Source organism: Anopheles nili, chromosome 2 (genome assembly GCF_943737925.1).
Source record: "Anopheles nili chromosome 2, idAnoNiliSN_F5_01, whole genome shotgun sequence".
Lineage (NCBI taxonomy): Eukaryota > Metazoa > Arthropoda > Insecta > Diptera > Culicidae > Anopheles > Anopheles nili.
This window is the reverse complement of record NC_071291.1, coordinates 52,476,942-52,501,751: the sequence shown is the minus strand read 5'-3', so window position 1 is coordinate 52,501,751 and position 24,810 is coordinate 52,476,942. Positions and strand designations below refer to the sequence as shown.

General features: G+C 47.8%; 1 protein-coding gene across 1 annotated transcript; it reads left to right on the top strand.

Annotated features, from left to right (window-relative positions):
• The first annotated feature begins 6,662 nt into the window (after positions 1 to 6,662).
• On the top strand, positions 6,663 to 24,777 carry LOC128730519 (protein TIS11). Its single transcript, XM_053823571.1, has 3 exons — positions 6,663 to 6,838; positions 23,055 to 23,716; positions 23,889 to 24,777. Exons 1-3 carry the CDS (start codon positions 6,779 to 6,781, stop codon positions 24,775 to 24,777), a joined length of 1,611 nt encoding a protein of 536 aa, XP_053679546.1. The 5' UTR covers positions 6,663 to 6,778.
• The last annotated feature ends 33 nt before the right edge of the window (positions 24,778 to 24,810 follow it).

Below are 24,810 nucleotides of genomic sequence, written 5' to 3'. Positions count from 1 at the left end.
CGCACAGCATGCATATAACACAGTCACGGCTAAAGACGAACGAAACGCGGAGTAACGAAAAACGAAGTGGTTGAGAAGGAAGATTGCTAAATAAACCAGCTTGCCGATACCCCAGGGTCATAAAATTATGCTTCCAAATAAATTAAATCTTCTTTTCCGTTGTTATCGTTTGCCATATTCTGCAACGTACTCTCATTAGTTGCGAGAACATTTCAGAACATGCTTAATGGACTATTTCAAACATCGTTCGCGAAGTACACCAAATTTGCTGTAAGAAGTATTGATTCAATCGCATAAACTATTGGTCAATCGTCTGTTAGTGTAACGAATGCATGAGGAAAATATTGATACAAATGATGTCCTTTTGAATCTCTACAAAGGATATGATGTAAAAATACTAAATCTCTATTTTGACATAAATCCAACAATAACCGTTTGCGACGTTTTTTATTCCGTACACAAAAAAAGTAACAAAAAATCCCATACCAAATATGGCTGGTTAAAACTAAAAAAAATCAAATGATTTGCTCTCAATTATTATTTTCATGTGGTATATATTCACCGTATTTTTTATGAAAAAACTAAGATGAGGAATTATCAAGGCTTAATATGTAACAGCAGATAGTGCATAGCAGATACGGGCAGTTTACAATACAGTTCAGCCTGATTTGTGGCGTGCTTCAGCGCATCTAGGGTGTGGAAATGGATCGCGCATGCCTCACGTACGTCAGGCACAGGTCGTGACATCAGGAAGAACTCTTCACACTGTAAACGCCGTACGCCTGTATCAACCTGCCAACCACAATCGGCCTGTGCCCTGGCGCAAGGCAAGAACGCAGCAAGTCGTACGCGCCACAAAACACGCCAACGTGCCTGTGGTGCGCCGTATCTAATCGACCATTCTTCAAACGCAACCGTCAGCCTCCAGTTGTAGGGTGTTAATTAAAACTTGGACGGCTGTCCCATAGAACAAAACAATAAGCCTAGGTTGTGTTTACATTTTAGCAATATCTGGTGCATTGCACGATAAGATACCTCACCCAAACCCGCGTGTCCCGGAGCGTCTGTTTGCAATCTAACAGGAGAGGGCTCTATCTTGAAATACCGAAGAGTCTGGCATAAAATGGAAACCAATGACGAGCGACAAGTAGCTGACAGTTGTTTCAGACAGTTGATATTGTTCAGACATCGGTACGAACATGTTTCCTTTTCCAGCAGATCATAAACTCACGTATTACATCATCCAAATGCTCTTCAACTCTCTATTGTAATGTTTACAAAAGCTATAGAGCAACGAACGAGACAGTTTTCTGTTGCTTTTCCGCAGTTTAAAGAAACTAATCCCATCATTTTACATTGGTTACTTAAACGGATTTAATAGACGCGGTTTAACTGTCATCCTTGATTTCCACGTCCAGCTACATGAAGCGCAAGTGATAAGAAAACCCCTTCTCAGCTTCCCTGCTCCGATTAGGCCCTGCAAGTGGCCAGTTCCTGCCGTTGCTCGGTGCTGTTGTATGACCTGAAAACGTCCAGTACGCGCCTAGTCACGGCTGTTGTATAACATGCGAGTTAATGACGCGACCCACTGATAAGGTCTCAGCGAAGCGAACCAACTGAGCGGGCCAAACCATCGTACAGAATGATCTACCAGGCAAGACGAGACCGACGGACTGCCAGCGATAAGAAAGGTTTGTTTAAGTTTTGAAACGTCAACGTTTCAAACCAACAAAGTACCATCGCGAGCGAAGCGTGAGTCCATCAACCACCAACATATGCCACTCTGCAGCGGAGTTTTTGCTTCTTTTTGTGGTTGTTTTTTTTTTTAAATATTCAAACGTGTTCTACAAATGTACGTATTCATTAGCGGTCGGTTCAAATCATCCCAACGCGGATGTGCCGATTTTATTGCCCAATGCCGGACAGCGTGAATCCATTTTTTCATACGCCAGGGCTTGTTTAAAAATTTTCAAAACTGTCCCTGCCCAAAGGTTATCCAATCAAAACAGGGCCCAGCACGCTTCTGCTACAATCATTTGCTGCGGTAACGTAGTACCAAAAATTGTAAGTCATTATATTTGCGTCATTTCATGGCCTACCTACTCAATTGTCGTTTTTGAAACTTGATTCTGGTTGGTAAAAAAAGCAGTCTTTTAAGTGAAGTTCATCATCGGATCCAACAGAAAAATCTTTTTTAACGCTGTTAGTATTTATATAAAAATAAACATAGTAAAAAAAACTTGTCCACGTTACGAGAATTACTTGGGTATCGCTATTTTAATATTTAAGCAACCACTAAAGAGAATAGCATTGTGAAGCTATCGATTGGAAGACTTATTCAAAAACAATTATTTTAACTCCTTGGGGCATAATATGATTTTGATTTTGATTTTGATATTGATCGAATTGTATTAACCAAGATTGTATACACCATCCCAAGCAAAAGGTGATCATTAGGGGCAGCGATATCATTAAAAGCGATTCCATGAAACAATGCCCGTGAATTGCATGGAAAGGATTCTAGAGAAATTCGTTCCACGCAATCCGCGATCAAGAATAAAGAATCCAAAAAGGAGTCAGCAACGCGCAATATATACGAAAATGTTTACCATTTACCAGTTCTAGCCCTCTCCTCGTATCGAGAGTCCCAAAAGCATGAAGCTTAAGAAACAGGATACACCAAAGGTAGCCCGAAAAGGAAAGGAAAATAAAAAAAGGAACTCGAAACGAGCTGAGCATTGAATTATAAGCAGTGAAGCAGCAACAGCGAAACAATAATAGAGAAGAGATGTGATGAAAAATTCAAACAAGTTTCAGGAAGAAAGCAACTAAGTTTGGGTAAGAAAGAAAACACTACGGACAAAAAAAACACACCAAATTTCAGTATCATAAAATCCAACAAGCCTACCCAAAATCCTGGGTACCGAACGACGCCCGCGGAGACCAGCGGGAGTAGAATGAATCCTTTTTCCATTTTAAAAACTTGTTTCAATATATTTTTTTTCCTCTCGTTGATTCCTTCTTCCTCAGTTCCTTCGTGGGTTCCGATTACATACATCGTTGATGGTAATTCTGTTCTGACTTTTCTTCTTTAACGCGATGTATCGCGCTCTTGTGTTGTGTTACCACGGGGCACCATACAACAACGAGAAGAAAACACTACACCATCGGTCGTATCCTGGCTGAACTGGGAATGCCAAAAGGAAGCAATAACCGATCGACGCAGGCTTCAGGGCGCACGATCACGAATGTCCAGTCATGGAACGAGGTGAACCTGCAAGAAAACCTTCCACCACGAGGGGGTCCCCGATGATAAACGGTTTTTTATGTAATCGTCCCGAAATCGAACGGTTCTGGCAGGGATTTCGTTTCATTTCGACGAGATTTTAAAACCTCCCGACAGTCACGGCTTACGGGGTTGGTGATCATCTGTTCTGTTCCGTCCCACGTCACGGTTATGCAAACGAGTAGCGAAAGAGATGTGGGCCAGTGAAATCCTCGTCCCATCCTCTTGCTCTTGCTTTGTGTTCGGGTTCGTTCAATTTCCCAATCGGTAGCTGCTTACTGAAAATCCCTTCAGCGGACAGGTACCCGCAGGATGTGTAAGGTTTTACAATTTTATATGTCATTTACTAGGTTTTGATTTTTTTTTTGTAAAAGCAGAACAATCGCACTAGGCTAAACGGACAAAAAGAGGCGATTTTTTACGTAGCAAAAGGAAATCAATTCGTTGTTCGACTGGTGCACCTGAAAGCAAGGTAGCCCATGCATGAGGCACAATTGTTCAACGGCCGTACAGCGAAAAGAATAACAGGTACACGTGCGTACGAGACAGTCTACAGGAAAACGCTATGCGGGGGAAAAAAAATTGTAACGAATGTATCGTCATTACCTTTCTAGATTTTCACAAACGTATCTCGTATTTTGTTGTATGAAATTCCAAGAAAAGAAATTATAGTACGTAAATGAAACCTATGGAAGTCGAGTAAAATCAATAACTGGTTGTTCAGTTTAAAAATAAAATATTAGCGGTTGTTAGTCCTTTGAACGATATCAAGCATAAACGAGATAGATAAAGTATTTCTAAAGTCTAAATGCCTGAGCATGCAGGCTTCATAAAATTATCAGAATTTATACGCGAAAAAAAAAGTAGAAAAAAGGCATATGATTGCATACGCATGTGTGTCGATATCGAGACACGCAGCGAACGAACTACGGAAAGCCAAACAAAGAGCTATTTCACCAACACCACCGCTAACCGAGAAAACAAACCTCTTCCATCTCTTACCTTGCTGTGGCACGACCGCATCGCTAGAGTGCTATCGCCACTGCAAGAAGAGATAGCTGCTGTCATGCCGCACTGCTCGCACTAGTTGACCTGGCACCGCAAGCCTACTGCGACGGAGCAATACTCTATCTCTTACGTGGTGGGGTGGGTATAGGGCACTTGTTTTGTTTGTTTCCTCCTTTCTTCCCATTTATTTCGTTTTCATTTTGCTGTACCACTCTCGCTCTCGTTTATAAGCACCGTTTGACTTCTTCACTACGCCAACCGCACTTGGGCGATCGGCGACAGAAACACTTACAATTCACGGCGATTCCACGATTTACCCACCATCATTGTTCGATCACACTCTTCGCTGGTTTTATCGGCATACTTTTGGTACATTCTTAGTCGATTTATGACGATTATTACACGAGACAATAGCAAAATACCACCCGGACTGCGAGTTACCATCGCGCTAAGCAGCTGGCCGTGCGCACGCACACACGCGCACTCATACCCAGGCGGTGTGCGTGCGCCGCTCGCTGGAGGTGCGCTGGTAGTTGTGACGGCGGTCGATGGAGCGACCGGGCGATTCCGATAGTGCCAGCAAATGTGATCGCGGTGCACACAACGGCCGACAGAACTGAAATCAGCGGCGTCCAGTGCGGATCGTAGCGAGCGTAGCGGACTTTACGCAGAACGAGTTCGAAGCGGAGAGCCAAGTTGAACGAGCAGCAGCAGCCCACGCGATTCGCGCAGAGTGCAAACACTTCAGCAGCCGTAAACGCGCAAACACAGCCAGCGAGTGGACACACGCCCGTCCATTGCCCGGCTACACGAGATCTGTCTCGACGCACGGGAAGTGAGATTCACCAACATCCCAATTCCTCGATTTCGTCACTCGTGTATCGTGCACCCAAAAGGACGAGTGTCACTTGTCGCAAACGTCAAACCTGTGCCTTCACCAGATCCGTGCAGCAGAGGTGTTGTGTTTAGCAGTGCGCCAGGCAATTACTATCGAGCATCTTTTTTTTTCTCGCACAAAATGTAAGTAAATTCTGCACCAAAGTGGACGCTTTCGAGCGCAGCGATGATTCAGCGAATTCTGGTAACACGTTATCTTTTTTTGTTTCTATTTATCTTGCACGCTCTTATCTCACCTCAACAGTTGACGGATTGGGAGCTTACGAAACGTAAATCCGATATTTGCACGGTTACCGCGCGTTAAACGTTGCTCCGGCACAGTTAGCTCTCTCGCTCTCGCACGTTCTGGTTCGTGAGGGGCAAAGCAAAAAAAAAAGCACCGCAAAGCCACATCTAGGACATTTTAAAACCAAACAATCCTCGCGGAAAAGCATCAAGTCTATCGAGTCGCCTAAAATTGTGATCGTAAACGTGCCCCAGATCGCGTTAGTTGACAGTTGTGCGGAATTCGATTCGGATCCTGCTTTTGTGATACTCGCTCGGACGTTGGCTGATAGCAATCGCTCTAGAGCCCTTTTTTTCCTCTGGGGAGTCGCGCACATTTCGCACAGTCTAGCCCCACGAGAAAAAAAACCCATTCCGCGCGTACGTGTGTGTGTGTGTATCGGCCTCAGTTATCCTGTTTGCGACGAGCGCACTGGCACCCCGGGACCGGTCTCGAGAACACGCAAAACGATCGCATCCGAGAAAATCCTCGAAAGGTAGCGAAAAATCGAAACCAAAAGTGAGCGAAAGGCGGAGCAGCGTCGGGGCGTATACGAGGTGTTTCAGTGAAAATCATTATTTGGTGGAAAAATAGTGCATTTTCCAGCCGGGTTTTTAAAGGAAAAAAAATAATTCAGTTTGCCAGGATCCCCCCGGGGGCTTTTTTACTTTCGCGCGCGCGGTGTTGAAAGTGTGCTGCAGCGAGAGGAAACAAGAAAAACGACACGGCTCGTGTTCTTCTTCCATCACTAGTTCAGTAGTAGCAGCAGCGCCTGGTAGTAGCAAGTCCAGTAGTCGTCCGAAATTGGCAGTTGCGTCGAAGTGTGTTGCGGGTTAAATTTTTCGGAGAGCCTGCGGATAAAATAGTGCATTATTGTGAGCAGCAGCGTAAGCAGTGTGCTTTTGCGTCGTTCAGCAGATATTAGTAGCAGCGCGATCGTTCCTTTTGTTTTTTTTTACTGGTGAGAGAAAGAGCGTGCGTAATACCGCACCGAAGTGTGTTTCAGTTCTGCGCACGAAAGAGTGAGTAACAGCAAAAATAAGGCTCTTATCATTTCGGGCTTCTTTCTTCCTGGCACCAGAATCAGATCCTCCGTGTGTGCTCTGGCTTTTTAAATTCCATCTCAGAATTCCTTGCCCTCTCGCGAGCAAGTGCGTGAGTGTGTTTGTGTGCGTGTGCCCGCGTGCGTGCGTTACGGAATTAGTGCACCAAGTAGGCGTCCAAATACTATATTCTACCGGGTAGCTATTCCGGGAACATTGTGCCAGCGAAATTCTGACGAAAAGCAAGAGTACTCGACGCGCGCAACCGCGACACCCAACATGTCTACTGCAATAATGCACAGCACGTCGCTCTACGATTTTGGAGAGTACCCCCGGAAGGTAAGTTTTGTCGGCCAGTTTTTTTTTGCTTCACTTTATTCCCAACGACTCGGGGAAAAAAACCCATACGGTGCCACCATAAATACTGCGCTTAACCGCTTCTTGCAAATGGCGCCCGGAGAACGTCGCCATGGCAGTTGATGATTTTCGTATTGTTTTATGACCTGCGCTTCACCCGTGCTGTGCTGCTCTAGTGGGACTTTAAAAATTTCACTTACCGCTTTTTTTTTTGTTCGGCCACGATCACATTCAACCAGCCACTGTTTTGTCGGGGACGAAATTTCACCCCTTGCGAATCCGTTGCGGCGTGGGTACAACAGCTCTGCTCCTTGTGAAAAGGACACACCACCACCCCTCCCCGACGCGGTTCAGCCTTTCCCACGACCCTCGGTGCGGGGTTGCGAAATCCTCCGCCAAGCTTTTGACCGAGAGAAACTGTCATTTGCATAAGGTTTATTGTCGCAAGCGTGCGCGCGCGCGGATTGGCGCGATTTTTTTGCCTCCAATTTTTTCCGCTTCTCAAATCAGACAAGGAGCGGGAGAGGGAAAGAAGGACCATTGGGGTTATCTCCCCCTCCGACGTGTCCGGAAGCGGCCATTGAGCCCTCCCGAAGCTCGATCGATTGGCAACAACACCAGCAGCAGCAACAGCAGCAAATAAGTCATAACTTTCACTGCTCTCCGCCCTGCGTTATGGTGCAGAGTTTTGCTTCGGCTGCTGTGGGGAGGTGGCTCCAAGGAGCATGGCGGGAATGCAAAGAAGAAGAAGAAGAAGATGAAAAATCGCGGGCGGGTGGTCGAGAGTGAGAAACCAAGAGGGAAATAGAGAGAGAGAGAAAAGAGGAGGTCGTATGTGCACTGATCCTCGCCGTTTTTGCCGGATCACAACCGGATTCGATTCCATTTCGTGTGGAGTAAAGGGAGGCGAGCGAGCAAGCAAACACAAAAACAAAATCGCGGCCCACAAACTCCCCTATCAAAAAGTGGAGTGGAGTCTGGAACGTACGAGACTCACGAGTAACGTGTCTTAGGGAAGCTCCAGAGGGACAAACCGGAAGAAGTTGGCGTAAGAAACTGCGCGGGTTGTGCTCGAAGGCGAAGAGAAACACACGCTATTGACGCTTATCCTGCTAGCAGCGCCTTTTGTGAGCATTTTCCCTGTGTGGTCTAGGCTATTTATGAATGGGACTAGAACGATTCGCGCACTAGAACGAGTTCTTGAAGCAAATGCAGCTCAGATTCACGAGGAAATTTCCACAAATTTAACTCCGGCAATCTCATGCGAGACATGTTGGGGAAGTCTAATCAAGATGTCATATCCACACGCGGTGGTGTCCAGAAGTTGACGGCAAATAATTAAAACACTTGGCCAAACACTGCTCGATCGTCGAGGGTGTGTTTTTGGGTGGGCCTCCCCCCAAACTAACGCCTCACACACAAACACACACACACGAGATGGTTGGCCATTTTACAAATTCAGCGCGAAGAAGCGCTTGGTGTGTGGTGGCTCTATTGGTCTCCTGTTTATTCCATTTCTCGCCGTTGTGCGTTAGAGGGGGCCCCCAACAGAAGATGTCATTTGACGCAATCGTCGACAAACGTCGTGACCACCATAACGTGCGCTTTTTTCTTCCCTCGTAACTTTGCGCGTATTTACTCCACTCGCGGCGCACGAATCGTCGCACAAATTGGCTTCAATGAGAAGAAATTGAATCCTTCAATTGAGGGTGGCGAAAGGGGGGTTGAGAAGGGAGGGGGGGGGGGGGAGCGGCGAAAAGGGAACAAAACCACCCCAACAGGCCCCACGAGCTGAGGAGGAGAAACCATAACCGCTTTTTTGCTCACTCCTTCTTTCGGGGCGAGTTTTCGTGGCCACCGAACCTTTATGCTGAGAACGGGCGCCCGTAAATCCGTGGTGTTATGCGCCACCACCCCCTGTGCGGTTTATGCTTATGTGTCCCATAGATCGAGGCGTGTTTTTTGCACGCCATTGAAGATGCATTTTTTCGTCCACGATCGAACGAATCGTTTTTGGCCGATTTTCGTTGGGGTTGTTGGGTCAGCAGCGAGTCTCCCATCGATTGCGATAATTGTTGTTGATTTAAAATCTCCACAAATCATTCTCTGTCATCTGAGAACGGGGAGGAACCGTTCTAAATAAGGGCTGTGGCACAAGCTGTGAGGAAACTCGCTGCGAGTCTATTGCTTTCGGCGCCACTTGCTGGACGGGGAAAAGAGACTTTGGTGTCGTCGTCGTCGTCGTCTCCCTGATGAATGGGTTGATAGAATTTTATGGAGTGCGCCTTAATTCGCTAGCTGCTGGCCATCACACACACACACACACACGTGCGTCAGCGGTTGCTGGTGCGTGCGTTTGCGCGTCCAACTCGCGGTTCGCTCATTAGCATTGATTAGATTTTTTTTTGTTGCTTGGTGCCTCTTTTCCCATCGTCATCGTGTGGCCCGCCATTTGAGCGGAAGTACGTTCGAGCTAGAAGAACCCCAGAGAGGGCACATTCTCAGCACCTATATTTGATTCTTTTTTTTTGTCGTTGTTGCTGCTGCTGCTGCTTTATGCCTCACGCAAAAGCAACACTGCCATTTTCACGCAACAGGTTTACGAGAAGGCGCAAGAACGCCACCACCACCGGCAGCGTTGTGTTCTGAAGTAGCCCCGTTGTTCCGTCATCTCGCTGTTTTTTTTTTTTTTGGGCAGGTGAATCATCAAGCAACCTTAACCCCCCACACGCATTAGCCGAACAACGAAACCAACAAACGGCTCGTTGATGAGTAACGCCTTTTAGAGCCATCCTCGTCAACACATTCGCGCGCTTTAGTAGCTGCGAGCGAATGGTGGCCGATAGCAGCAGCAAAAAAAAAAAATAAAGCAAGAAAGGAGTGTTATTTTTACTTCGGTTCAGAGCGCGAACTTCCTCTGCCACGCATCGGTGAAGTCCGCGCTTCCTAGCGTTATCGTGCGCTGGAATTCTGCAGCACTTCAAGTGGAGGGGTCTTTTATCAAAAAGGGTACAATTCCCCTACTCGAACAAGGGAAAATTTGAAGTGCAAAAAAATAGGAACGAATGCTCTTTCAATCTTGAATAAAATGCATTCTTTTTTTTTTTTCAAATATAATATCAAATGCAATAATTTTTTTTCTATGTTGGGCAAGGTCACCACAACCACGCTGCTGGTTTTTCATCACATTCATATTAAAGCCCGCTGGTGCTTTGTGTGTGGCGCCTTCTTAATACAGCCACCCTACCCATTTGCACTGTAAAAGTCCTCATTCGAGCTATGGATGGGAAATAAAATAATGATGCGGGCGGTGTGGTTCCATAAACAGGCCCCTTTTTTCTCTCTCTCTCTCTCTCTCTGTCGCTCGTTGGGTGCATAATAATGTTAATGCTGGTACCAATCGTGACCCTGCGGCGGTTGGCAACGTTCCGCCAGAAAGGAAACCCCCCACGGGTACGATATTATTTTCCCCTTAAACCTGCGCTTTGGAGGGAAAACTTTTCCCATCGGTCCTTCTCCCTTATGTGGCAGCGCGCGTGTGTGTGTGTGGTGCATATTTTGGGGGGTTTGGTTTTTCCGCTTCACGAGTGAGAGACAGCATGAAAAGCATTCAACAACAACCTGTGGGTGCGTTCGTAGAGATGCGAAAGGCCTTTGTAGGGCATGCAGCCAACCGGCACTCCCTTAGGGGTTTGGCTTTTCCGGATTTTGTCACCTCTTTCCCAACGTCGCACGCCCTGATGGGTAGGGAGAGAGGGCATTCGATATCGGGAACGAGCCGCCACAATCGCTTGGTGTTGAATGCAGCCCTTTTTTTCCGAACACGACGGTTGTGTGCGTGGACTTTCATTGAGTCTGGCTTCCCGAGCAGTGGGGGGCGGATTATGAGATGTTGATAAAGCTTGTCTAAGCAGGGAGGAAAATGCAGCTCGTCATTTTCTTTGTCATCGATGAATGGAGCAAGTAAAAAAAAAAGAGACACCTACCAGAGAGCCCAAAACACGACAAGTGGTTGGAGTTACGTCAAGAAAGAGTGCGAGCGGCTAACCCTAAGCTGACGCTTTAGTTTATAAAAGCATTTACCACATCGTAAAGCGCGCCCCGCGGGAAATGTAGGTTAAACCGTCGTTGTTTAGGGTGGGGTGAATTTTCACGTGCATGTAACCTTTCTGGGCTGTTTGTGGCACGGCATTTTAGGGGTTAGAAAAACGTCCGGAGCCGGTTGATTGTTGCTGCCCGAACGTGGGCTTTGGTCAGTGCGGGCTCTGGTGTATTTGTGCGTGCTTTTTTTTGCTCTCATCTTTTCCATCATATTTCAAACGAAAGGAAAAACCCACGAAGCAAAGCCACGCGAGCGAAGGAGAAAGTAAGCGGGCGCGCGCGCGGATCGAAACCGGGGTAAAACGAGTTGCGCAATTTCTTTGCCCGCCGCGCGTTGTTGTGAGGAAGAAAGTATGTGTGCGTGTGTGTGTAAGTAGGAAAACATTATCTAACTTGCAGGCGTCACCACCCGCAGCCGCATGAACCCACAAAGAAGCCCACTGTTGTGGAGACTCAGAGCCGATCAACTTCCTGGACCGCTCCTTTGTGTTGTACCGATCACACAGACCCACACACACACACACATACACACCCTCCCTTAATGGTTTTATAACTTCTCAACCCCCTCCCCCAAAAATAGGGGTAAGTTTCGGGAAGTGCTGCGTGTTGTGCGCCACTATGAACGGTTTTCTTTATGCACGAAAGTTCATCCACAAACAACACACACTGACTTACATCCGCGATCGGTAAAGGTTGTTGGGGGTCTGCTGTTTTCTGTTTCATGTTTGGCGCGCAGCTTCTGCCACTCGGTCACGCCATGCGTGATGGGGGGGGGGGGGGGGATAGTACACGGAAAGTAAGAGTTTTTTTTTCTCCTGTCTGTACCCGAGTTTTCTTCTAGCAAAGAAGATGGGGTTGAACAGGTTGCGAAACCACCGACTGCTGGTGAAACAAAATGACGAATAAGTGCCCGGGATCCCTCTCTCTCTCTCGATCTCTCGAAACACGCTCCCTTTCACGGTCAGCCACACGATCATCTTCCCTTTCGATGGATCGGTTGCAAAGACGAGCCCTGCTACCGGAACAAGAGGCACAACAACCGTGTCCCGGCGGGAGGGCTGTTGTGTTGTTGTGTGGTTACTGAAGCCGAAGAACGCGCTAGAATAATTGCATAAATTAATTGTTCGTTTTCAATTTCGCTCGTTTTGCCTCCCCTCTTCTTGTGGCGTTATGTCGGGGGGGTTTTTTTTTTCATTCATTCGAGGCCCCTTTCCCTTTTTTTTGCCTGTTAGTGTTGCTTCGAGTACTCCGTGCACGACAGCTCCATTCTACGCGGATGAGTGGCTGCTTTTGTTTCTTTTTTTTTATTCGCTGCTTTACTCAAGCACCGCACAAAATTGCAAAGAGCAACAGAACAACCAGCAAACCACTGAGGGGGTCACCAAATGGACAGCTTTGCAATATTGTAGCTGCTTATTTAAGGTTTGATAAGTACGCAGGTTCGTGTGTGCGCGTGCGCTTGCATTGCGTGCTTGCATAAATAATGCCGGTTCGAAGATAAGCTTTATAAAATATGGACATACGCATCAGGTTTTTTTTTTGCATCGTCGATGTCACAGTAGCACTCGAAGATTTGCTTGAGTGGCTCAAGCCAGTTCGTCGTTCACTTTGCACTGGAAAGAAGCATGTATTTTTGCAATATATATATCAACCAGAAGTGAAACAAAAAGAAAGGGCTACGATTGCCGTACGCGGGTGCTAATAAAAACAAGCTGATTGTAGAATTGTAGAATCTTTCAAATTTATAACCGAACGATTATTGCACGGGGTGTGTAGTAAAGCCAAGGAATGATTCCAAAACCCTCATCGATTTATATGGTTATTGTTGCTGGTAGCTTACGAGCTGAAGGTTAATATTAAACCTTTATATGTAAGCTAAGTTTCGTGTAGAGTTGCTACGAATTTATATCACTTCAACCGACAGGATTCATTCGTGATGTTGTTTACCATTTCGCTACAAGTGCTGGGGCAAAATGAATTTACGATAAATGAACAATTGAAGCAACGATAAAGAAGCAACCTCCTACGCATAACGTCGAGTTTCAGTTCGATGGCATCCCCCCCCCCCCGCCCACCCAACGCCAGCATCATATTTCACGCTGATGATTATGCAGCATGCTAATGCCGGGTGCGAAAAGCGTTTATTTCCCGTGACTTTTCTCCGAGTTTTCCACCGACCGCCGCCCCGACAGTGGTTATGTCGATAAAGCGACGACGCAATCACCACTCGCCAAAAGAGGCACCAAACACTCCGAGAAGAAGGATGCGCTCTTGAATCGGTTGCGTGGCACACGCACATGCCGCCTTCTTCCACTCCCCCCACCACCCACCTGTTGTTCGCGTCCGGCCTCGTGATCTAATACCATTTCTTCACCCTCGGGCGGCTTTTGTTGCCATCTTTCGTTGCTTCCTTTTCCGCTAATTATACAACTTTCCTCTTCATCTTCGCCTTGGTTGGGGCCCCACGATTGGCGATTGAAAGCGAAATCAACCACACTACCGGTGGGTTGGGGGCTCTTCTTCAACGATCCGGCGGATCCGCAACCACACACAATCAAACCATCTTACAGAGCCAGCTAATCCACCCCTGCTCTTCCCCCCACGTGGTGTGAGTGTGTATTCGCGCTGCTCTTTGAAAGAGGGAGCTTTTTTCCCTTTTCGCGTGCGCGCGCTGATGGAGTTGGGGTGGAGTTTTTTGTTGTTGCTGTCGTTGTGGAGGAAACTAATAGGGGTTGGTTCGTCCCCGTTTAGGGTGTGGGAGAGGAGAGAGGGAGGGGAATAGGACCCACGGGTGATGAACGCACCTACGATTCACCGATCGAGCGCTCGATCTTCAAGAGAGATAGAAAGGTGGGCCAAAACCACCCCCCTGAGGGCTTCAGCTGAGGCGGCGACAGGGCCTTTTGCTTGTGTGAGTGTGTATCCATTCGCCCTGAGGGGCAAATTTCGATTGTGGGGGGCCTGGGCAGCTGAACTAGGCGTGTGTGTGTCAGCGTGTGTGGCGAAGGGGGAGGTTTTTTTTTTGTTTTGGTGTGTTACAACCAAAGCTTTTCATACGTTTAGCCCCCGTTCCAGCCACACCATTACATTAGGTAATCGTGCGCAACATTTTCGAGTGCGGTGTCGGTGAGTGGATGTTCTTCTTTCTGCCCTCAAAACCCGTTCAAATGGCGCTTAAACTCATTTATGCAGCAGCCAGCACCACTTCGGCACAACGCAAAGCACAATTTTCTCGGGATGATTTCATCAATTAGCAATCACGCATCTTGCGACGTTTGTTCGTCCTCGAGTGTGCTCGTTTTTGCTTCAATCCAATCACGTTCCAACGGCTCAAGAGCCACCAATAACGAGCGTATGACGATTGGTTTTGGAAACCATCATCCGGGAAAAGGTCACCAGAAACGAAAATGTAAAGTTTTCATTTATTTTTACGCGCACAGATAATGCGCCGCGGAACAGGTTCGAGTAACAAAAAAAAAGGCAAGATGAAACGCACTTAGGAGTGCCGTTGTGTGAGCGGTCGTTGGGATGCAAGCTTTTTTTTTTTGACTTGCGAAAAAATAAAAAAAATATCCACACCAAAAGGGAAAAAACACGCTTGCCCACACAGACCCCGTACTCGCGGTGCTTGATGGCTGTTCATTCCTGCCGGATGTAAGATTGGTGTGTAGCTTAAAAATCTGCAAATACAAGCAACCGACTGCTGGAAGGAGAGTTGAAACGAAATGGAACAGGAACGCGCGCGCGCGGGAGTGGGAAATTTTTACATAATCAAAAATAATTCACCACCCAGTTGCGTGGTGATGTCGTTTCTTTTTTCTTTTGCTTTTGTTGTTTTGCTGGTTTTCGTTATAGCGCACCGGTTATTTATTTCAGCTCAGCTCCGGATCAAACCGCCTCGTTAGTGGGTGGTGGTGGGGGTAAAGCACCACGATATATCTCGGTTTTATCGAGGGGTTTTTGATGCACGAGACGATATCAAATTAAAATATGCACATCCGGTTTGGTGCGCTGGCGTGGTGTGAATGCGCTGTCGTTGTTTCGCCAATGACATGAACCTTGAACGAACGGTGGAAGCAAAATGCATATGATAATCAAGTGATATCAAGTGCCCTGATAATGACGGTTGTAGAATATTGCAACATTGCGATTTTCCCTAATAATTATTAAACCCCATCGCGGGTGCGCCCCTTCCCTTACAAAACCGGAAGAAACATACGACGTGGGCTCCGTGTCGAATGGCGCTGTTTTTGTAACGAGACGCGTTTGTGTAATGCTGCTGGCGTGCATATGCTCGAAATCCACCCTTAAGCCCGCCATTTGTGTGTGTGTGTGGGTGGTGTGCACTTTATGTGCGAGCATTGTATGCTGGCTGGAAGGAGGTTTGTAATTAAGGGTGCTATTTCCACGTTTGGGCTTTGGGTAGGTAGGAACTGATTCTCCTCTAACCACATTGGGTAGACGATGAGACGATGCACACGATGTTGGGGCATAAATTTAACACCCTATTGAATTGCATTTCAAGCCACGCTCTGTGGTACGACGCTGACTCGTATGATCAGGGTGGTGCGTAGGTAAATGGCAATTAACAGGGCTGTTGCAGCATAGACGAGGTGCAACGAATCACCTTTGCGTTTTGTGGACATAATCATTACATTCGGGGTGGTATATTGCTACCAATAAGATAGCTTGAATATTGCGCTTTTTCTAATTATAAGTAGGTCGTTGAAGCTGTAAAAAATATGTTTATGGCATCATTAAGTGAAGCAACTTTGCAGTTGCTTAACTATTCTGTAGCTTGGTGCTTCTACCCCGGATTAGTTTGTTAAAAATGCCGGCAAAATAGACAGTCCAAGCTTTTTTGGTGTCGGACAATTGTGAGTAAAAAAAAACTCCCAGATATATTGCTTCCACCCGCAGATGTATGCAAAACTAGCTATCCCCTTACATGGGAACAAGATGATCACTAGCGGTTTTAATCGAATACACACATTTTGCTCACGAGGCACACACCAATCACCGACAAGAGGGGCTTAAACCCGGTTCGGGAAGCTGATTTCAACAGTTGTAACACTAGGCTTACAGTAAGCCCTGTTTTCTCGCGAACCCCCCTTTGGCGCTGTTGTAGAAGGCGCGAGCACTCTTAAAATAATTATCCACAGTCACGCAAGTACAGCGAGAGATGAAGTGATGCGGTAAATCCCGCTAGTGACTCCTCCAGATATGGAAAGACTCCAGATAGGGCAGAGCGCAATATCCCAACACCCAGGGACGTGTTTCGAAACGTAACAATTCCTCTTTGAACGCCGGAGATCCGAAGAGGCGTACAAAAGAAGGATGTTTTTAAAACGTACGGTACTAAGATAACTTTCAAATATAAAAATCTACACCACAGTAAGCTTTTTGAGCAATATTTCCGCACCGAGAGTGTGTGCATTTTGGAAATGGGAATTAGCTTTACTGACCACTAAAAAGATCCCCGATACCCAAAAACCCACATTTTGACGCCAATTTTCGCCGGAAAACGTTCACGCAATGCACCAAGCGCCGGAACCTGGACACTCGGGGAGTGGTCAGTGAAGCCAACCATTCTCATTAATTATTCAACTTGTGAGGGGCTTATGGCGATCGTGATTAGTTGGCAACAAACGCGACGTGCGTGACACAGTTACGCTCGTCCGAAACCGCGAAATGATGGCCTAATTCGTTTGTCAACCCTTCTTCGGTGTTTTTTTTTGTCACGGCAACACTTCGATGAACGAAATCTGTCGTGGGGGGGGGGGGGGGGGGGGGGGGGTTGGGTGGTCCACCTTCGAAGGGGGTGGGGGTTGTTGTTTCTTCGAAGCAGTTGCGCATCAACAGAGCCCGCGGATTAGACGGCTCGCGGTTCGACCTTGAGAAAGTAAAAGCGTATCGAAAGCAGCACACGCACGCGCTACCGAACTCTACCACCCCCCCCCCTTTCCTCCCTCTCCCTCCCTTATCCCCACTACCCTTCCAGGTGTGTTGCGTACGGCTGCGGAATCGGAGACAAAAGAAACCAATTTTAGCTATACCGCGTGCATGCGCGCGCGCTTCTCTCGCATCGTGTGGCCACCTTTTCTGACATTGACCAAATGTCAATTGTAAATTAAAACGGCCTCCCTCGCGGCCGGCAGCCGTCTGCTGTTGCTGGCTACGATGGTTCGGGTGTTGTTCCTGGTCGCGAAATGGAACACGGACGTGTGGTGGGTTATGTAAAATGTGTGTGTACGCGTACACGCGCGCGAGCATAAGCTTTTGTGCGCTTCCTTCTTTGTGTGGCTGTGGCGTGACACGCGCATCGAATTGCACACACCTTGGGAGGGGGATAGCACGTGCCGTGGGGTTCGTTTGTCATTCCGGGGGGTTGGTTGTTTCTTCTGCCGGCACACGGCCGGTGGGGCTGGCTTGGAAAATCCCTCCGCTTGAGATCCGCAAAAAATAAAAAAAAAACTGCTTTCAAAAATAATTACTACCCGGTCCTGAGCAGCTGATGTGGCTCAGTGAGATAGCTTATGTTTGCAGTCCAAAAATAAGCCCCCGTGATGCAGTTGCAAATGTTTGCAAAAATGAGGCCTGCCTTTTTTCGGGCAACTCAATTTGTGGCACTTTGGGTTTCAGTTTTCTGCATAAAATTTCGTGTCCTACGCGCAGATGAACAAGGCCAACTCGGGCTTGAGCGAAATTCCCAGCCCCAGGAGCCTCGATTTGAAATCCAACCGACCAAGGATGGAGAAATCGGCTGCATTCGGCCGCTTTGAATTGATAACATTGGCTTCAAGGTGTACCACCCACCCACAAACCCACGTGCTGCTGCAGCTCTTCCGTTTATACACACACGCGGCCTTCTTCGGGGTAGAAATTGGCGCCTTGCAGAAAACCCTCACTTCGCTTGCGGAACACGCGGGCAGCCCTTAATCCAGGAAGCGAGAGGAAAGGGCACTCCGATTTCTTGTTCGCCCTCTTTTTTTCACCCTCAGCCTACCACCCACTCTAGGTGCAGCGGTGGGCTAGGGCAAAAAAAAATAAAGTGAACGTAAGAGAGAAAAAAATGGCCGATCTGCAACTCCGCACGAGACACGCCGCTCCTCATCGATGGCGGCTGAAAGAAGAAATAGAGTAGAGTGGAGGGGACAGGGGGATGTCATGACGCCGAGTTGTTACGGTTTTACCTTTTCACTTTCGATTTCACCGCCCGGGTTCCCCTTTTCCCTTTGCCGTATGCTGCCGTACGTCGAGAAGGTAGAGAAGAAGGAGCGTGTTATAAGCGCGTGATGTAGCGGAATGGACCGCGTGGGGATCACTCCATCGTCCATGGTGGAGAGTCGCCGAACCCGTTTTACTACGGTTCCAGGATGGGGAAACGCCACGGGAGAAGCGTCCGGAAGTCACTGCACTCCCTTTCAGGTTTTTATTTGTTTGAAAAAAAAAACGGAAAACTAGGACCGTGGCTCTCTGATGAATCTTGCTCAGAATTTGCATACACCAGGGGAGAAGGCATCACACGAACCTGAAGAAACCGCGGTGTTGGTTTTCCGCACTGCCTGTGAACCACGATCGAGGAATGTGCTCCATTTTGCATGTGACTCGGTTGAATGGAAGACTTCGTGGTTGAGAAGCGTCAAGGAGCTCGTAAGTCGTAGACTTTCACTCAAAATTTCTTCAGTTCCAAGTATCACAAATACTTACTCGCAATTAGAAGTCTAACGATCAGAAGCTGCTGTACTTCTCCATCAATCGCAAATATGCTGGCATTTACGTTTTCTTACAAAAATCTTCTACAAGTAAAGGCAGCTTAACAGCCTTAAGGCGCGGCATCTTTGTTAAATGTTACATTCTTCCCCATCTTCGATCCTTTGCCGTGGTTCGCAATGTCTCGGAGACATCCCCGTAGAGCACGTTCATCGAATCGTTTACACGCTTTGCTTCACTGCTCGAACCCATCCTTAGTAGGCTGGGCATGTGTTTTTTTTTTCATATATTGCCTATTTTTTCGTGTTCGGAGCAGATTTTGAGCACTATTTCAGTCTAGCATGAGAACAGATTGCTAATGAACCCCTTTATTAATGGCTCGTCGTCACAATCTGCGTTCGAATGCTTCGAAACACCATTTTGGTGCTTGTGTTCGCTTTGAATTCGCGGTAGATGACTTTCCACGGGAGTGCTACGACCGTTCCCTTAAAGTAGTGCAATCGATGCAAATGCTTCTCCCACTACCTAGTCTCGATCTCTCTCGACGAGTGTGGGTGGGAGCTCCCCATGAAGTCACGAACACGGAATCGCCTGCAAAAGGCGAGAAAAATCCTATCGTAACACGATCAGCGCCAGTGCGCGGACGCAAAGCAGCGGAAATCTACGAGCGCGCAAAACACGTTCACTTTCGAAACGGAAGCTTGTTACGCTTTATGCTTTATGTGAACCGGTATGATACGAAAACTAAACCCTTTTGGCGTTATTCCTTCTACGCCTGGTGAGCCAGTGGTTCGTGTGTTTTGTAGCTAGATCCGAATGGTGTGCACACATACACGTGTCTCTCTGGTTTGCTCTCTGAACTCTAAACTCCTTGGCAAAGAAAAAAAAACACAACACTCCCTCCCACCACCCAAACCTGTGGCTCGTTGTATGTGCGTGTATCGAAACCGGTTTCGGAAACGGCTTTTTCTACGGTGTTTTTTTTGTTATAAGTCTGCATATATTTACGAAAAAGGGTGTCTGTCTACACTGAGTACGGTTAGCATGGCGCCGCTTGCCTCGATTCCGTCGATTTGACATTTCAACAAACTGCAGCCATATTCTCAAACGAACGTCAATTTTCTATTGTCATACGATAAAACAAACCCTATACCACTATATGCAGTAAGGTGCGCATATTCCTTTTGAACACAGATGGATGCTGGTGGATTTTTTTCTTTCATCTGTTCCGATGTCAACAGATGTATATTTATTATACTTCTACTCATAACCATTTATTTTCGTTCGGTGTCCTTCAATGGCGATCGCGAGACAGCTATTATTATGTCGACAAAGTTAACCCCTTAACCACCATGCAAAAGACTATTCTGACATTTACCATTGTCAGGTGCCATGTCGAAACCGTGGAAGAGCTCTATTCTCAGCGTGTGTCCGGAAGAGACGGAAATTGTGTGGGAAAACAACAAACGCTAGAGGAAACTAACGCGCCATATCTGGGACAGCCATAGTGCGGATATGACATTTGGCCATTCGAATGCATTTGAAAAGCCATCCGTTGCAATACGCGTGCCGTTTGTATGGACCTCATGGTCTCACGTAACTTGCCCACTGTCGTGCTACCTTTGTTTCATCAAACGATGGCTTTTCGCACATCAGAAGAAAAATACTTCCATTGTTTCCAACTCGCAACTTTTCTCTCTGGCTTCCACAGAAGTTCCGCACGAACCTTCCGGCGCCATAAGGCCGTCGTTTAGTTTCTCCCACGGCAAACGCGCAGCAACCACACCTGCAGATATCGCGTAGTTTCCAGCTTTCCGAGATATGACGCAAGTTCGGACGTCTGGCAATTATGTCGACGGAAACGACAAGTTTCGGATGCCCTCGGCTGTGTTGCATGCGAAATGTTAACACTAGCTCACACACCTAAGGTTGCATAAAAATGGATGTTATTTAGGATTCGATGGGAGATTTAATGCAACGATTTTAATTATTATTTTTGGTGCTTCTTTATCCAGAGAAATATTCTACTCGAGCAATAATCTGCAAAAGCTCGTCAATGAATCTTTAATCCAATGTTAAGTTTGATAATCAAAGCTCGAGGTAAAGGTTCGTGTTTGTAGTGATAAAATTCATTTAATCATTTTAATTTCCTTTCGTTTTCCCACAAAAAAAACCGGCGCATTTTGCATTAATTTTTGAGTGAAATAAATGCAACTTAATCCGCACAGCAATGAATGGAAAGCAAAGGAACACAAAAGCTTCCACCACAAAGTTCACCCCCTTGACGAGCCGCTTCGTTCACTTTCATCTGAAAGCATGAGAGATTTCCTGCTCTCCCACAACCCGGTCGTGGCACTTGCGCATCATCATCCTCCTTAAGCCCGCGTTGGTTGGCGGGGTTATTTCCCGAACCGAACGGGGACGTGCCCGCGTAACGGTGGTTTTGTGTTAGCGTTATTTTTATCCCTTTCTTCTCCGTCCTTTCCATTTCGTCGGCTTTTACCCCGCATACGGTGTGATAGTGTTGCATAATCGGGTGCTTTTCATCATCACACACACACGTGATGCGATCGGTGAAGATGTGGACCCGATGGAAGCGACGAAAGGGTCTGTCTGTCTTCAGTGATTATCTTGCACCATGAACAGTGACATGGCACTGGTCAAAAAGGTGTGGCGATGGCGTCCGGATTATGTTGCATGAGGCAGCAGCATTGTCGTTGGTTATGGATTCGGCTCATTTAAAAAAAAATACTACTGTTGAAATGGTAGTTCTGATGATTTGGCGACATACCTAAGGATCTCCGCTACTTCCAACATTATCCGCCGTTGGATTTATATCAGGAATATAATGTTATTAAACCCCTGCAAACAAAAAGGGACGCTTTCCTTCCAATACCATGCAAGCGACCACTGCCTGTTGCCTGCTGGATTGACCAAGCTCCCTTTTTTTGTTTTCTTACCTTTCCGTGCCGGGCCACGGTTGAAATTGGGACACTTTCACTTTCGGTTTGGCCATGTGCAACATTTGGCGCGTCCGCAGTGGACGACGGTGTGTGCTTGTGGCGGGGAGCTGAGGGAAATTATGACACAACCAAAAACCTGCGAACCGTAGGAAGGAGAGCCGGCCCCCCCATAAGCGATCGATGAAGCGCCCGCGACCCAGAGTCAGACTCAGGCCATGTAACTGACGTTGCCTGATGAAGGGAGCAAAAGACGTACCAAAACAGGGGCCTGTGTCTTGCGTATGTTGGGGACGTGGTCTAGCCTACTGTTGCTGTTGCTGCTGCTGGGGCTTGCTTTCACGACGGAGGATGGACGTTTACGCACCGCCGGGAGCTGGTTTGTAATCAACGCGCCCAAATGAAGAGAGACACAAAACAAACAATCATATTTAAAACCGTACGCACCCGAATAACGAGTACCCCAGCGTCCTTCGGCAAGGTTGTGAAAGTTTTCGTTTGTGATATGCCCCCGCGAGGAATGAGAGAAAGAGAGAGAAGCTTGAATATGTGAGGTTATTTTGTTGGTTTCCTGTTGTTGTTAGGGGACACAATTTTGGGCAGCCCGAGGAAGGTGCAAAAGCGCTCCCCCTGAGGGTTATTTATTTATTTTTTTGTTTTTGCGAAAACAGCTATTTCTGGAGAGACCACGTCTGTGGACGCAAGTCTCGTGTCCGTTACGCAACGGACAGAGTAACGCCTTTCGCGCAGTCTCGTCTGTCAGGGCGCCATTTTTCAAAGGTATCTTGTGTTCCTGCCCATTGTCTGGCGGGAATCCTTTCCTGACGGCGCGTTTTCTGTTTTGCGTGGCTCGCCGACATACATCGCTATGCCATTCCGGAAACCCTGGCCCTTATTGCGAGCACGTGGTGTGCTGTGCACAGAGTCTTATCGGATTCAGCGTGGTATGGACGCGCGGTCTCGTTATCGGCATTCCGACAAGGTTTTTGCACAAATTGCGCGATCGCATTTACCGATAACATAACCGAGTACCGGCTTTCAAGCAGTTCTTTTTTTTGCGTGCTTGTGTGCGCCCAACAACACCGCGTGTGAAGGGTCTGTCATAGGTGCACAGCATATGTTTGGTTTACTCAACGCATTCTTATCACCGTGCCTATTTTTTTGCTCGTGGTCTGCTCTTTACGAACTATCAAGCTGATAAGATAAAGAGGAGTGATTGCTACTACTTGTTGCTTATCACGCCCCATCAAGGAAAGAACGCTGGGTCGATTTTTTTAAGGGTATCAGTATGTATCAGCTCAAGTTGACGGAAATAGTTTTATAACCAACAAACCGCCTTGATTCACATCAGCGTGAAATACTCTTATCATACACGGTTAACTAACGTTTTTTTTTCCTTGTTTTTCATCCCATTTCCCTTCCAGAATCAAACTAATTCTTCCCGAGGCAACACACAGGTGATTGTGGGCAGTGGCGGTGTTGGTAGCAACGTAACCAGCGCCAACGGAGCCGGAAACGCTTCCAGCAGCAGCAACAGCAGTCACATGCTGCTGTCGCAAGGCTTCAGCGTGGCCGCAGCGTTGGCTGCTACCAGCGGCAACAACAATCTGCTGAATGCGCAGCAATCGGTTAACGCTAACCATCATGCCCAGCAGCAGCAACAGCAGCAGTCCCAGTCGTCGCAGCAGCTGCTGCATCAGTACCCATACGGGGGACTGCACAAGCAAACGGGACAGCATAAGCAGCAGCAGCAACAGCAGCAGCATCATGCAAACAATGGAGGAGCACATCATGCGCTGCATCGCACCGCATCGCAACCGTCCGCTCGGTTTGTGGTGGAAAACATTCTGGAGATACTGAGCTTGAACAAGGTAATGGATAATGCGGCAATGGCCGGCATTACCACTGCCAGTGGCTCCAACAGCGCCAGCAACAGCAGCAGCGCCAATTCGATCAACAATAACAACAACACCAACAACAACAACAGTGGCAACAATCACACGAGCAACACTTCCTCCTCCTCCGGTCACCGGAAGTTGGAACGAACGCAGTCCGAACCGCTACCACAGCAAGTAAATACCTCGAGGTGAGTGTTTTGTTGCGAAACCGGAGATGTTTCTTCCCCACTAGATTACCGAAAATAGCAGCTATGTTATTCTCTCAAAACCCACCCGTATGGAGGCGTAATCATTAACCCGTTCGTTTTGCTTTGCTTTGTCCCTTTCCCCCCTTTTTTTTCGACGGTCCGTTTCGAACAGATACAAAACCGAGCTCTGCCGACCATACGAGGAGGCAGGAGAGTGCAAGTACGGTGATAAGTGCCAGTTTGCGCACGGCATGCAGGAGCTGCGCAATCTGCAACGCCATCCGAAGTACAAGACCGAGCTATGCCGCACATTCCACAGCGTGGGCTTCTGCCCGTACGGGCCACGGTGCCACTTCGTGCACAATGCTGAGGAAGCACGCAACCACAACCGCAATGTGGCTGCGTACCATGCTCGTCTTGCTGCTGCCGCAGCCGGTAACGCGTCCCAGTCATCCCAGAGTGCGGCGAAGAACAACGGACCCAGTGCCTTGAACAGTAATAGTCAGCAGCAGCATCATGCCCACCATGGTCAGCAGCAGCAACATGTTGCTAGTGGGCTGAACTCCGTCTCGGTGGCGCAGTTACAGACGGCTGCAGCTCTGCTGCAGCAAACCTCGATTGCTGCTGCACATCATCAACAGCAGCATCATCTTCATCAACGTCAGCAGCACCATCACCATCAGGTGCCGCTCAGCCCGGCCTTGTCGATGTCGACTGGTTCCGATCGAGCTTCACCGATCGGTTCGCTGTCGCTCAGCCCGACGACTTCGATGGCCAACTTCTTCCCGGATGCTAGCAGCCCCACATTCCAGCAGACCGCTCTCCACCAGGCGTTCAACTTCCAGAACAGCCCTCCGGCCAGCCCGGTTGATGGGTTGTCTCCGATGGCCACTCCGCCACCATCATCGCCGTCATTGTGCGCCATGAAGCTGGGTGGCTCGATGGTGCTCGGTGGTGTGCATGGTGGAGGTAACACCAACGCAGGTACGGGCTTGGAAGAGCGACTCCCGGTGTTCAATCTGCTCAGCTGTATGGATCCCTTCGTCAATCCCGCTCTGTAAAGGACACCGGGGCAGAAGGGCCAGCGAACACCC